A 14,383-nucleotide genomic window follows, 5' to 3' on the forward strand; every position below is an offset into this window, starting at 1 on the left:
TTTTTACCTGAGAGATTATTTCTGATCTGATGTCTTCTATGGCCTGATGGAGTTGTTTCTTTACTTCCATTGCAATCATTTCAGCAATTTCAGGAGTGTGTTTATGAAGTTCTCCTATGTGGATGTCTCCTGGACTTGCTGTGGGTGGGGTGGGGTTCTGAGATTGCATTTTAGTCCTTGTCATGTTTGATGCCAAAGGCAGAGCACCCATGCTCCCTCTTTCCTGGCAGCTCAGCAAAGGTCACTAGTGTCCCTAGTTTTCCTGGTGGTCAGACTTGCCTCTCAGTGGCCACCAAGATGGGCTGCTCACTCTGGGGTCTTCTAGTGGTTGGTGGAATGTACCTAGTTCTCCCAGATGCCAGACATGAAACACAATGTCAGCAGATCCCAGACTGCCTGATCAAGTGTCCCCAGGCAGCTGAGGGCACACCTATGACCCAGAAGCAGGCTGCACTGGTGGCGTGATCACAAACCACTTGGTCCTGTGTCCCCAGACAGTTCAGGGCAAGCAGAGCCCAGACACGAACCGCAGAGTCAGCAGTTTGTGGACTGCCTGTTTCCATGTCTTCAGGTAGTTCAGGGTACATGCAGGAACCAGACACAGGCTGCACTGGTGGTGATCACATAGTGGACCACCTGTTTCTATGTCCTCCAGGAGGTCAGGGCATGTGCAAAGCCCAGACGCAAAATCAGTGTCAGCAGTTTGTGGACTGTCTGATCTAATACCTTAGGCAGTGCAGGGCACACACTGGTGGGCCCAAATGCAAACCCCGATGTTAGCAGTTTGTGGGCCTTCTGAGCCAGTATCTCCTGGCTGTGCCTGGCACACAGAGTATGTCACTCTTTTGTTGTTATTGGCTGCACAATATTTACATATACTCTGTGATTTTTTACTAGATTTTACCAAAACTCCCTTTCCATTTTTCTTTCATGGCTTCCTCCACCCTGACTCTCACTTTACCTTGTCTTATAGAAATCACAGGTCTTACTTGAGATAGCTTACTATTTATTTCCAGGACCTTTGATATTTCTGGAGTGCTTGGTGAGGTATCATGTGTAATCATTTGGGAGAAAGGGAACTTACACTGACTTTAGTCTTTTTGCTACTTCTGCTCCTTCTGGCCAAGTGTACCCATAAACTACAGAGAGGGCTAGATGACCAGATGAAATACAGTAGACCATGTTTCAAGATCTACTATCAAGTTATACTGACTGGGAATTTGTATTTTGTTTGTTATCTGAGACTCGTCACTGGTCTAGCGCAAGTCTGTTATTTGGCATACAGAGCTCTTTGTTGTTTGTCATTATGACTATCCATTTCTCTTGTCAAAGTAGAACACAATGTCCTATAGAGTTTATTCTTAGTCCTGACAGAGGATGCACTACACTAAACCTGAAGACATGAATTTTATTAACATATTGTGCAAAAATAATTTGCTTGTAAAAATGGCCTTTGGACATTTTTTAATTCAACTTAACTCAAATCAGGAAAAATTCAAACTAAATAAATAAATCATACCAGATTATATTATTTAGACTCAAAATTTCTACAGAAGGGTATGTGAGTTTTTTTCCTATGATGGTTTATTATATATTACATTTTCTTGCCAAAAGTACACTCAGAATAATGTGAAAATATTTTTATCTACCTTTAAGTTAAACTAGATCCTCAACCTTGTCAGTGTGATAAGATCACCTACTTTGAGAAAAAGATGCTAGCCATCCCCAACTATCTGTAAGGTGCCCAGGCATTTGGTACGTTTTTAAAACTCCCCAGGTAATTGCAAAATGCAATCGTATTTAACCTTGTCTGAATGTTCTTTGCTTTTTTTGAAAATGGTTTCTTAATGGTTTTTTAATCATCTGTTATATAAAAAATGTACTTACATTATACAGTATATGTCAAAGGATATCATCGATTATATTTACATTTATAGAAGCATTTCTAGTTGTTGAACTGGAATGTTCTAACTCTCTTTTTAAACTTGGTTCAGTTCGATGCCAAACTAGCAAGACTTCAGACTAAATCAAAAGCTTATCCAGATGCTACTATTTCCCCACAAAGTATCTACAGAAGGGTATGTGAGTTTTAATCCTATGACTATTACTTAAGAAAATATATCTTCTTACTGTGTTTCTATAGAAATTCATATGTTGATTAATACTATGTCTAGAAGATTTTGTTTTTGTGTCCATAAACTGGTTTCATCCTATTAAGTCCCACAAAACTGAAATTATAGACCTTTCAAAATAAAGTATCCTAGCCTGTCATGGTGGCTGGTGGCACATGCCTATAATTCCACCAGTTGGGAAACCACTACAGGCAGATCATTTTGAGTTCAAGGCTTGCCTGAATTACATAATAAAACCTTGTGTCAAAAAGAAACTAAAAAAATAAAAATATGGTATATTTTTAAATACATGCATAAGCCCAATGTGTAATTTTTAATTGTTGTTCTTTGTACTTAGTCTTATTATTTATGAATTGCATTAACAAATTCTTTTCTGTTGCATTTAGAAGCTTCAACATCTTCGAGAAGAAAAAGACAAGGAAATTGCACTTCTTCGTAATACCATTCATGATTTGGAGCAGCGCCTTTCTATTGGCAAAGATTCTCACCTTAAGCGTAGACGATTTTGAATATAACAATAAATTCATTAATTAGTATTTACTTTTTAAAAAGCATTTGAAAAATTCACTTCCATTTTCAACATAAGCCTAAATAATAAAAAGGAGACACTTTAAAGATTTTTATTGAATTTATTTAGACAGATCCATACATTGGCCATTCATGTACTACATTCTTGCTTACTGGTATTGTCCATAAAGAAGTTCAGGTCTATAGGGTTTAGTTTACCTATTAAACCATCATTGACTATGGAAATACTCTCCAAGCAGTCTAAAGATAGACATTTCTTTCTTTTCCTTTATAGCCATTCAAAATTCAGAAGTATTATATAATGATAGATAAAGAAAATAAGATACAAAGACTTTATGTAAAAATCAAGATATGAGTCTTAGGTATAGAAAAATTAAAGGACATTTAAAAATGACATATGCCTTTTAAGCAAAATATTCATGTGTTAAGAAATAAAATTCACTTCTTTCTGTAAATGTTTATTCAGTTTAAAATGTAAGATTAAAAAGACAAAGATAATATGGTTTGAGATGAGTAAAGAAAAAATGGAAAACATGTCTTTGTTGTTCTTCCTTCATTCTAAATTACTAAGTGTCCAACAGAAACCCCTAGGTCATAGTTTATGTTTCTGTTCTCATTAATGCAAATAGAATACTGAAAAAAGAGCAAGAAAGACATATTAACCAAAAGGTGCAATCACTTTTCAGTTGCTCCATGATAAAAATGTGGTTTGGGTCAAAAATTTTATGACATAAAATTTAGAAACCAATCTAGAAGATTTCTCCATATTTGCATAATCCAGTTCCTATTTTAATTTACTAATTAAGTAGTTTATAAAATTTTGGAAATGAAATTGTGTCTGCAAATTGATTTAGGGAGTGTATCTTGTCTTAAATATTTAGTTTGAAGGTCATTTTCACTTTTGTGCCATATTTTTTCAACTTCAGTCACGGTTGGTTTCTGTGGGTTTCTGCTGCTGACTTATTTGTCAGGCAGTTGGAGGCAATCGACACTGACAAGATTCAATGACTTTCTCCTCTCCCAAAAGTCCCTGACAGCTGCATAAAGATGGGAGATTTTCTGCACACTGGCAGGTGACTGAAGACCCTGTTTTTTCAAATATCAGATGTCGACAATGGCAGCAACAGCTTCTAGGAGCTAATTGTGAATCTTTGGATGACTTACACAGTAACTGGTTTTTGCACCCCTTTTGACAGAGTTTTCTTAGTGAAAGTTGTAAACTTTCACCTGGTGGTATATCTCAACTCTCTGAGTGACCCTGCCTGGCTTGGCCCTTGAGCTGATGGTGCTGATGAAGGCCTAGCGGAAGGGAAAGCACAGGATTATCTGGTGCTCCTGGTTCCTTATTCTGAGAGAGTTCACTGCTCCCAAGATGCTGATGCCCCTGCTTGTGAGGTTGGTTTTGATGGTTATGTGGCTGTGGAGCCTCAGTTGTTTTTACCACAGTAGCCAAAGATACATTTTTACAGAAGTCTTCATCTTCAAGAGTCTGGAACACATTTATAAAGCACTTACCAATATGCATTTGGCAGGAATTCATGAAAAATCACTTATAGAGCTAACAGTATGGACTTCCAACTAGTTATTTAGGATAGATCTGGCTTTCTTCTACCTTCATATTAATGAAAGAAGTCTGATGTTAATCTCAACACCTAGAATTCTTACTAAAGGCTTAAAAGAAAGCCAAACTACTATATTTATCTGCAAAAGCAGAACTAAGAAACCTGATGAAAGAATTTAGATTGCATTGGAGTCAACCTACTAACAAATTGAAAAATCATTTGACATGAAATCTTTCACACCTGTGTCAACAGTGTACCTACTCTAATACTGTTTCATTGAGCAAACTGGCTTCTCTGCTAACTCCAGAAAGCCAATAAAATTGTTTAAATTGTTTCTGTTTCATATTTTGACATATGCCAGAAATGTTTCGAAGTCAACCAAAGCTTTACTAATATATCTATTGTATTTCTGTCAGGTGAAAGTAGCAAATTACTGCCCCTTTCTCACTGACCATAATCTTCCATTCTGCATGTCACTAGTTCCTTAATTAATTGGAAGTCTTCACTGTTTTGTGGTATCCACAAACAAATTCAAGGCCTCTCTATATCAGCATAATTAATATAATTATTCCTAAAGTTGGTTTGTAAATAAAATTACAAAATCAACTTGAGAACTCAAAGACTTACTAAGTAGCATGGCTTAATATTTTGAAGGTTTTGAACAGTTTTAAATTCCACTGGATTTTTTGCATATAGCTACTGAGGGGTGCAGTTTTTGGTTATTTATGAGTTACTTCTAAATGAGAATTTAGTATATAATTATAAAATTACAAAAAAAAAATGTTCAAAGCTGGGCATGGTGGCACACACCTGTAATCCCAGCTGAGATAAAAGAATCAAGTTCAAAGCCTGCCTGAGCAACTTAGAGACACCCTGTGTCAAAACAAAACGGCTATACATATAGCTCACTGGTAGAGCACTTCCCAATCATGTGCAGAGCCCTGAGTTCAATTCCCAAATTCCCAGTATTGCAATCAGTTAATCAATCAAGTGTTCAATTATTAAACACATATCTATTGTAGCAGCCTAATTACTTTCATAAAATCTATTAACTATATTTCATTGATTCTATGACACTTTTATGATACTATTTCTAACATTAGGAAACATCTGACTATATTCTATGATACTATTTGTAACATTAGAGTATATCTGACTATATTTTGTGATACTATTCTAATATTAGAGTATATCCTATTGGTGTTTTAGCATTGTGTATTACTTTAATTGCCAGCATTTTTTTCTTAATACTATGTTAAATAATATGTCATATAATTGATGGCACCTAGGAAACAATGACATTGAAAAATCCCAATTTGATTTGAAAGTATTAGATACATGTATTATTCTTATTTATAGGTAGTTTATAAATTGCACAGCATAGAAATAATCTTGAAATATAACAGAGCCATACAACTGGCATTTAAGTAACTGGTATAGGAAGACACCCTGTACTTTATTTGCATTACCTCATCTTCTCAACTTTAACACCAGAAAATAACTCTCATGGGGTTCTTATAAGAATAAAATGTGAAAAAATGACATAATTAACCTGTTGCATTCACTACCAACTAAAAAGATAAGTGATTTGTTAAAAGTTGAGGTACCTTTCTTCAGAGCTAGGAAATATATGAAAGTACTGCTCAAAAATAGAATACAATATTGTTTTAAATGTGAATTCAAATTTTGCCAGTCACCCTATTATGGAAACATGGCTTAGAATTATTTTATTTTTAATACAAGGAAAAACACCCAGTTATAGAAATTAAAATCAGTTGTCTTTTATTTAAACATTTGAATATAGTGCTTCTTATAACAAGGAATGATTATTTCATGGTTATTAAGGAATAAATAATAGTAGTAGAAAACTCTCTGTTTTCAAGTAAATGCAATAATTCAGATTGAAAAATGGGGAGGTAGTATAAGGACTTCACAGAAATAGCTGGATATGTAGCCTTAGTAAATTAAGTAGTTATCTGGTTTTAATTCCTTGGCAAGTTCTGCCTTGGGTAAGCTTTGCTATTGCTATGTATTTGTGTGAGCATGTTCAGGTTACTACAATAATATAGTTTTATATGTTTACTAAATTCTTTGAGCATCTCATACAATATCATTTAGTGATAATCTAGATTGATTTTTATTTTCCAAAACCTTTCCAGATAAAGGCAGCAACGTAGATTTTTAAAATGTTTTAAAGTATACATTATGTAACAGAAAATGTGTGTAATTATAAAAATTATTTAGTTGTAGTATAGCTAATTGATTGTGAAACACTAACTTATTTAAATAGCTCCCAAAACATTTCCTCTTTTCTCCCAGTAAAAATAATTGAGAAAAACAGCATACCTTGAGAGAGCAGTTTCCGCACTTTTCTTCACAGTAAGCAATCTTAATGGCTTCTTCTACATATGGGAAACTTAGGAAGGAGTAAGGTAGACCAAGATGGTATACGAGACGACCACATCTGAAGGACAGAGGAAGTGGGGAAAATACAATGTTATCCAGTATTTTTGCATTACTCATACATTGTTTGGGATAGGTATTATAAGCACTTAGTTTTACTGGTCTTACAACTAAGACCCTTTCACATCTTCAGTAAATTTCCTTGGATGCAGTTCACAAAGGAACTCCCAGGCACTGTGTACTAGATCAGACTGCAGTGGGTCTAATATTAACATTTTGAAATCCAGATTTGTCACTAAATAAAAAAGTCATAGTCACCCAATCAAAAATAATTTTGTAATTTACCTATAAATTTTACCACATCCCAAGCCACACTTATATATACTCTGGAACATGAGCTTTTCATAACTGCTAAGACAGCACAAATGTCACAGAATAAGAGATTATACCACACCCAAAAACCCCCAAGTCTTGGCAAGTAACCCATTTATTGAAAAATAGATCTGATGCAGCAAAAATATCAGCACAGTGAAAGAATTGGAATTATAACACTTGGCATCCTCAGAAATGGTAGAATTGAAATTTCCTTGTTGCCTATATTCTATCCAGTGTATAAGACTTTATGCAAATATCAAAGTGCTAGGCTTTATAACTAACTTAGAAGTTCAGAGGCCTGAAAGAGTGAAATGTAATATTAAAAAGATATGTTTAGGCATAAGCAGAGTCTGACTCACCAGATTATAATGAGCCAAAAGAAAACAAATCACCAAGAATATTTTCATGGCAGATTGTTATGGCTTGTATCTAGATGTCCCTGCTAAGCCTCATAGGTGGGACTTTTCAGAGGTGGCTAGATTTAGAGTGCATGATGATGGGATTAAGTGTGTGATGCTGGGATTAAGGGTATGAGATCACTAGATTAGTCCACTGATTGGGTGGGTATAGTTCTGGGAGTGGATAATGGGAAGGCCCTCCCTGGACATGAGTAGCTTGGATACAATATAAGGGAAAGAAAGAAGACTGCTGTGGTTGCTTGTTACTTGCTATTTCTCTGCTTTGCTGCCTTCTGCCTGCCATAACCTGGGAGCCAGCCAATTATGGACTGAAACCTTTACAAACTGTAAGCTGAGATGCCTCTCCCCAGGCATCCAGTGGGGTTCAGAGGAGCTGATGGGAGATTAAGAAAGAACTAGACACATAGTAAAAGGAAAGCTGAGGCTGGGTGAGACTTGACCTCTCTGATGGAGAGGCACTGACAATCCAGGATGGTCTGTGTCTTTATGTATGCACAGTAAAAAGAGGAAAAGTGTGCAATGAGGCTGAAAGTGCAAGGTCTCAGTGTTTTGCTGAGAACTTTAAAAGAGAAACACTCTCAGAGTTATCTGTGTAGAGGAACACCAGGGCCAGGCCCGTGCTGGACTGGCCTTGCTCTAGTCCCAACAGCTTATTTACATGGCTCGCCTCTGGTGCTCCACGTTCCAGGGGCTGGCCTTCCTCTAGCCCCAAATGTGTGGGGGTTCTCCAGCTCAGCTGCTCCCCACACTTAAATACACCTTTTCTCCTTTAATATGGAGTGTTGAGTATTTTGTCTCAGCAATGAGAAAATACAGAGATAATATATGTAGGGAAGTTCTCTTGAAATATGAATATTTTATTTGTTCATGGAATCAAAAATAAATTCATGTAAATAATGCTTAAATGATTAACACACAGTCTTAGTTACTTTTCTCTTATTGCTGAGACAAAATACCCAGTTCCCAAAATTAAGTAAGGTTTATTTAGCTCACAGTTTATGGAGGTTTCAGTCCATAATCAGCTGGTTCCAAGGCAGGGTGGCATGCTGAGGGACATAGAAGACAGCAAAAGCAACAAGATCAAAAGGGAGAGGCAATGAGGCTTTTTTCTCACTTATATTGTAATCAGGTTACCACCCCCAAGAGTGGGTGTAGCACTCACACCATCCCTGTGCTCTCCTCTTAACACAGGATGAGGATGCTTACAAAACGTCCTGCTGAATTGCTTAAACTTCTAAACTTCTCAAGTTGACACAATGTATCAACCATAATACGCACTTCACTTTAGAAATGCAAGTATTTAGCTTTAAATTTATAAATGTTTATAAACAAATGCCACAGTGAAAGTATTCATCTGAACAATACCAGGATTAGAATTACAGATAAAGTACACATGGATCTTTCTATTTATGTAACCAGAATGTCAGTTTACCTGTTGAGAGAGAGATGTATACTCAGTGTTCTTTACCTATCGGAATGGTAAACACTTTTACATACCTGACCTTCAAAACAGTCATTTTAAAGCTTTGGAAACCAAGCTCCTTAATGGGCTTATTTTTGAAACTGAGTATTTGGTAATAAAACAAAACAAATGTCTTATTTTAAATCTTTTATTATCCCCCAAAAGAATTGCTTTATATAACACACAGGTTAATGTAGGATAAGACTTGGGAAGAAAATGGGTCAAGATTTGAATAGCTGAATTTACAATGTTTGTGAATGTATCTGAGAAGTGGATATCAGGTCTAGAGTTTAGTCACTGTGTTTGAACTTTGAATTTAGGATTATCAGAACATGTATTTGTAGTCAAGGAATAGATGAGATTGCTCACGCAGAACATGCAGTGTGAGGAGACGGAAACCTCAGTGACCTTAGTAATGCACACATGTATGGAATAAACAGGAAGAATGTAGAAGGAAAATGAACGAGGAGGAGAAAGAAAAGGAAAGATGGGAAAAAACAGCAGAATATGGAGTTACAGAAATAAGATGAAAATATTTTTAAAACTAGTTTTTATTCTCTTTTCCAATTTTCATTTTTTATTAGTACATGTTTACAGTACATAATGATTATATTCCTTATGGGGAGTTGGTACATGTACATAACACATTCTTTTTTCAACTCATAGTTACTACTTCTAAATGTTAATGAGGGAGTATATGAGATGAAAAGTGAATATGGCATTACATTTAACAATAAAGAGGGTTGTTATATGCGATGACAGTAAATAAATACAAAACATGTATCTAATTTGAGTGAGGATGGGTACATACCTGTCATAGATAAAGAAGTCATCTTTATTTCCATTTAAGAGAGTCCAGACATCTGTTTGGTGTTCTTCTTGTTGATAAACAGGTATATGATCAGAAACTTGATTTTTAAGGTGTATGTATTTTAACTGAGAATCAATTCCTTGATGATTAACAATAACATAGGAAATATTAGAATAGCCTTCTTTCTCCAGTTTTACTCGCAGGTCTTCAAATCTAAGGTATTTGGGAAAAAAATACATAAGATGAATAATCTCATGTAATTTGATTAGAGGTCTTTTCTCCTTTCACAATTTTTTCTCCCGTGAAATTCATTAGTTTTGACTGACCTATATTTGTTCTTTACATTGTAACAAGATTCTGAAACTTTCATTTTTTAGAATTATTTAAAATGTGCTCAGTTAAAACTTTATGCTAACTTCTCCCACAAACATTAGCTCATTTAGTCCTCAAATTAATCTTATGAAGTGTATATTTTTGAAATTTGTCTTATAGAGAATTCAAACAATGTTGAAAATTTGGTGAAAAATCTGGCAATTATTTTGATATATGTTTATTAAGTGATCCAAGACCTTTGATAGCCAGTGTAGTTTGCGTGTTACTTTGACAAAAAAATCTCTTCTTATAAATGTCACATTTTCAGGAGTTCATTTTAAAACATCTTCATTACACAAATAATGCATATTTAGTAGGAAGTTTAAAATATAGGTCCACAAAATAAAAAGTGTTTGTAATCACAGGAAAGCAACCATAAAATTTTGGTATATATTCTCCTAGTCTTTTCTAATTTATTCTATTCAAATACATACAGTTTTTCCAAAAATGTGACTTAACCGGTATGTTGTTTCCATTTGTAGTTTAAGTATATATGTATGTGTGTATTTAATAGCTTTTCCTGAAATATATTCTGAACCACAAAAAGACTTTCTTACCTGGATGCCTGCAGAATGCACAGATATCAGCTGGCTTGAAGAAGAGCAACCACAGTCACTGTGCCAGTGGCACTCAGCATGGGATTTTGATCTCTTATGCTCCATGCTGGGGGTTGCTTACAAAAGGAGCTTTGGCTCTGGCTCTCTGTTCCCCTACTAGGGAGGAGACAGAGAGCCAGGGCAAGCCCTAGACTTCGCCACATTGCTGGGGTTGACCTATAAAAGAGAAAACTGGTAGCCTTCTTCATAGATAACTTTACAGTCATAACTGAACTTCTATAGACTCAGCAGATAATAATTCTACTTCTTTTAATATGTAGCCCATGCATTCTACTTCTTTTAATATGTAGCCCATGCATTCTGCCTCCGTTTTGTTGGGCTCAATATGCCATTGTAATGAACACTAAAACTCTATAAAGAGGAAGTTATCAGGCAGAGGCCTGGAAGCTATCAAAACATTTAACTACCTGGCTTAGCAAGATACTGTAGTAAGCATGCTATGGAAATTTGCCTTATCAGCCAGCCATGCACTTTGCCAGAAGGTACATATCTTTTTAAATGTTCAGACTTTTGTTTATATAGTCACATAACATTCTGCAAGCACTATCTGCCTTTGATTTGTGATATACCAAGTTCTGACTACTTCTTTCTGATCTCTCAGAGTCTAAGGAAGTAAAATATCTAAGGAAGTAGGAAATTCTCTACAGAAATGATAAAAAACCAGCACAGAAAGATCTCAAGAAGAAAGGAACTCGTCCTGAGGGCAGTTTACCAAAGTGAATGTTGCTCATGTTGGGCCGTTAGCACTTGAAACTCAAACCTTCCACATGAATAAATACCTTGGATATAGCTCCCTTTCATTTCTTATACCTTAAAGCTTAGCTACATGTTAACTATTACAGGAATTTAACCTTTCAAAATATAAGATTATCTATCATATCATTACTTCCACACCCATGATAATATCAAGGTGGGGGAGAACATGGCCAGGAGGAATCAGAAATCATTGCTCCTTATATCATTTAAGGCTCACTAAATCTATAGTCAATTAGTCTATTATGGGCTACTACTACTTTCAGAAAACTCCTAAAACTAGACAGCATATTCATGCATAAAGAGTCCCCTTTTGAGCAGATAAGTTAAAATATTAAATACTGATCAGAAATATCCCCCAAACTAAGGCCAGCTCTCTTAGCAGGATGATTTTTTTTTAAAAAGATGCATTTAGAGAAGTGATAATGAAAGGAACACACTCAGCACAGATAAGCAAAGAAAAATTCCACACAGGTAATCCAGGCTTACTTTGATGTAGGAGTCTGTGAAGAAAAATCGGAAAACTCCAAAACTAGGAAGTCAGTACATTTTTAGGCACTGATCTACTATTTTTAAAAAGCAAAAACCTTTCTTTGGATGGAAGTTGCTAACAAGACCTGGAATAAGCCCAGAATTAAAAGATGAGTAGAAAGCTAAAACCAGACTCCAGAGGACATAACTTAAAAATCTGATTATCTTGCATGTTATTTAACAACTCAAAATATCTACTTATAGAGGATACTTGATAAGAGTCTAACCTCCCAAAAAAGAGATGGAGAGAGTGAAGAAGGGAGGGGGGATGACCACTGAATCCATCTCAACTATTTTAATATTTTAAATATTATAATTTTAAGTCTGGAAATATAGTTCACTGGTAGAGTACTTGCCTGGGTTGCACAAGGCCTTAAGTTTGATCCCCAATCCTGAAAAAAATGTAGTGATTTTCCAAAGGATATGTTTGTACTAAATCTGAGAATTTCTTTAGGATGCTATTTACATTGATGACACAGTTGTCCTTATTGTAGTTATCATTTATTGAACATTTATAGAACTATATACAGGCAGCACTAAGCAGTTTGTATTCATGTCAGTTAATTCTTACTCCTTTTGCAGTCGAAGTTTTGGCTAAGGGAGAGTTTAAACATCTTATCTGTGATCACATGTGCAATTAATAACAGAGAAACGATTCTAATCAATTCTGTCAGTTCAAAAACCTCTTAGCTACTCTGCAACATATTGATAGTTTTTAGGTAGATCATCTTGTAATAACTAAGACAGCCAACTTTGTTTATTCCCTAAGATGGCAAGGAGATCATCAGAATAATTTAACTTATTTTATTTCTTAATAAAATGTCCATTTTCTAAAATAAAAATTTACACAAGCTCTTGGACTTGATCTCTCTCAACTACAAAAATTAATTCAGTAGTTACTGAATTAATGTAACTTTATGGAACCTCCATCATAAAGTCAGCAATTAATATTTTAACTTTGCTATGAGGCAAAGTTTCAGGTGCTAAAGAACAAATATAAATGAAAAGACTATTTCCTTCAATTAGGTTTCTACTGGTAAAATAACCCATCAGTAGTGGATTAAAGAATTCACAATTTCAGATTTTCCTCTGCCATTGTAATCAATAGGCTGTTCAACTTTACTTGCTTGAAATAACTTATATAATAAGCTTTTGGTTTTAATTATAGTTGTCAAACAGCTGTATAAAAATAACAAGGATAAATAACAAAATTGGATTTTACTGGAAACATTAAATAATTGCAAAGTAGTTGTAACTTTCACTAATATCATAGCTTTTCAATTAAAAAACAGATTAGTTGGCCATATGTAGACCTACATTTTTAAAAATTTCCCACTAAAATGCAAGCTATTCAGAAACTATTTTCTCTAGGCTTCAGGCCAGCATCTGAAAGTTTCTCAATCCCCTGAAGACCCATTCTGCACTTAAAATACAAAATTTTCTGTTTCAGCATAGACCACCACATTCTGACATGGATTTTAATTCCTTTGAGGGTGGCACTGTGGGCAGAGCCTGCACCACCCCCACCACCTGTTTTTCTGAAACTGCTCACAATATCCTTAGACATTTCCACAGCACTGTAGAATGAGCATATTTCAGTCTCTACAGATCCACCATGTTCTTTTTTTCCTGTTGGTTTTCACTTTGCCTTTTAGCGGGAAGTACTTAAATTTGCTCAAATGACATTGCCTGTACCCCCGCAGAGTGAAAGTGCTGGATTCCTCCAGCTCCCCTATGCTCAGCCGTGCTGGAAGGCAGGACAGACACCAACATAAAAGTCAGCTGTGCACACTAAGAACTTTACCCACCACACCCGAGCTCAGAATCTTCTGTTCTTTTCCTTATTATTTTTATTTCCTTACCCATCTTTTTCTAAGTCTATTGAAAAGGCAAAATATCTTCTATCACATTCAAAAAAATATTTAACAAACTAAAGGAATCAACAATTGGAAAACAAAATTCCTACTTACGCAACCCCTTCAGATCAGCTTGCTTCCTTTCTCTTTGCTTTTCTGGGGCTGCTCCACAAAGGCACAGTGAGAAACGCTGGTATTTATAGTCCTGTTGTTTACTTCACTTCTCAGCTATAGTCCAAAGTCCAGTGCTGTCTCTTGCAAACAGAGCTAGTCCCTGAATTGTAATTACTGTTAAGTTAAAAGAAAGCACCAAGTCCTGCCATGCATGAAGTGGAGGAAAGAGTTTCAACAATTATAAATATATCCCCTATGGTTTTCATCACCCCAGTATTTAGGATTTAATGGTACAGTCCGGAGTGAGAGGAAGTGCAAAGGGTAGAGAGGGCCTGTGAGTCCTGTTCTTTTCCAAAATATAATAGGGAAAAACATTTGCTGAGCCAGCAAGTTATGCTGCCATTGTATTTTTTAAAATCTGTTTTTCCCTTTTCTTTGTGGTGATGAA

The 14,383-nt window shown here is 35.4% G+C and overlaps 2 protein-coding genes across 4 annotated transcripts in view; one reads left to right on the forward strand and one right to left on the reverse strand.

Annotated features, from left to right (window-relative positions):
* Ccdc152 (coiled-coil domain containing 152) overlaps positions 1–2,683 on the forward strand; it is a 51,126-nt gene extending 48,443 nt beyond the window's left edge. For both annotated transcript variants that reach the window (XM_005386253.2, XM_005386252.2), the window contains exons 8-9: positions 1,995–2,078; positions 2,519–2,683. In XM_005386253.2, coding sequence (XP_005386310.1) covers positions 1,995–2,078; positions 2,519–2,641 — 207 coding nt within the window. In that variant the 3' untranslated portion in view covers positions 2,642–2,683. The remainder of the gene's footprint in view (positions 1–1,994; positions 2,079–2,518) is intronic.
* A 574-nt stretch (positions 2,684–3,257) lies between these two features.
* On the reverse strand, positions 3,258–14,094 carry Sepp1 (selenoprotein P, plasma, 1). Of its 2 annotated transcripts, none has more exons than XM_005386255.2 (5): positions 13,936–14,089; positions 10,622–10,837; positions 9,693–9,905; positions 6,569–6,686; positions 3,258–4,149 (listed from the first exon to the last, which is right to left on the reverse strand). In XM_005386255.2, the coding sequence occupies exons 2-5, from the start codon at positions 10,822–10,824 to the stop codon at positions 3,538–3,540; spliced, it is 1,146 nt and encodes a 381-aa protein (XP_005386312.2). In that variant the 5' UTR covers positions 10,825–10,837; positions 13,936–14,089; the 3' UTR covers positions 3,258–3,537. The 2 variants fall into 2 exon arrangements, with proteins under 2 accessions (XP_005386312.2, XP_013370443.1); XM_013514989.1 differs by having other exon boundaries at positions 3,556–4,149; positions 13,936–14,094.
* Between the last annotated feature and the right edge of the window lie 289 nt (positions 14,095–14,383).

This window comes from Chinchilla lanigera, unplaced genomic scaffold (genome assembly GCF_000276665.1).
Source record: "Chinchilla lanigera isolate Chin_1 unplaced genomic scaffold, ChiLan1.0 scaffold00025, whole genome shotgun sequence".
NCBI lineage: Eukaryota > Metazoa > Chordata > Mammalia > Rodentia > Chinchillidae > Chinchilla > Chinchilla lanigera.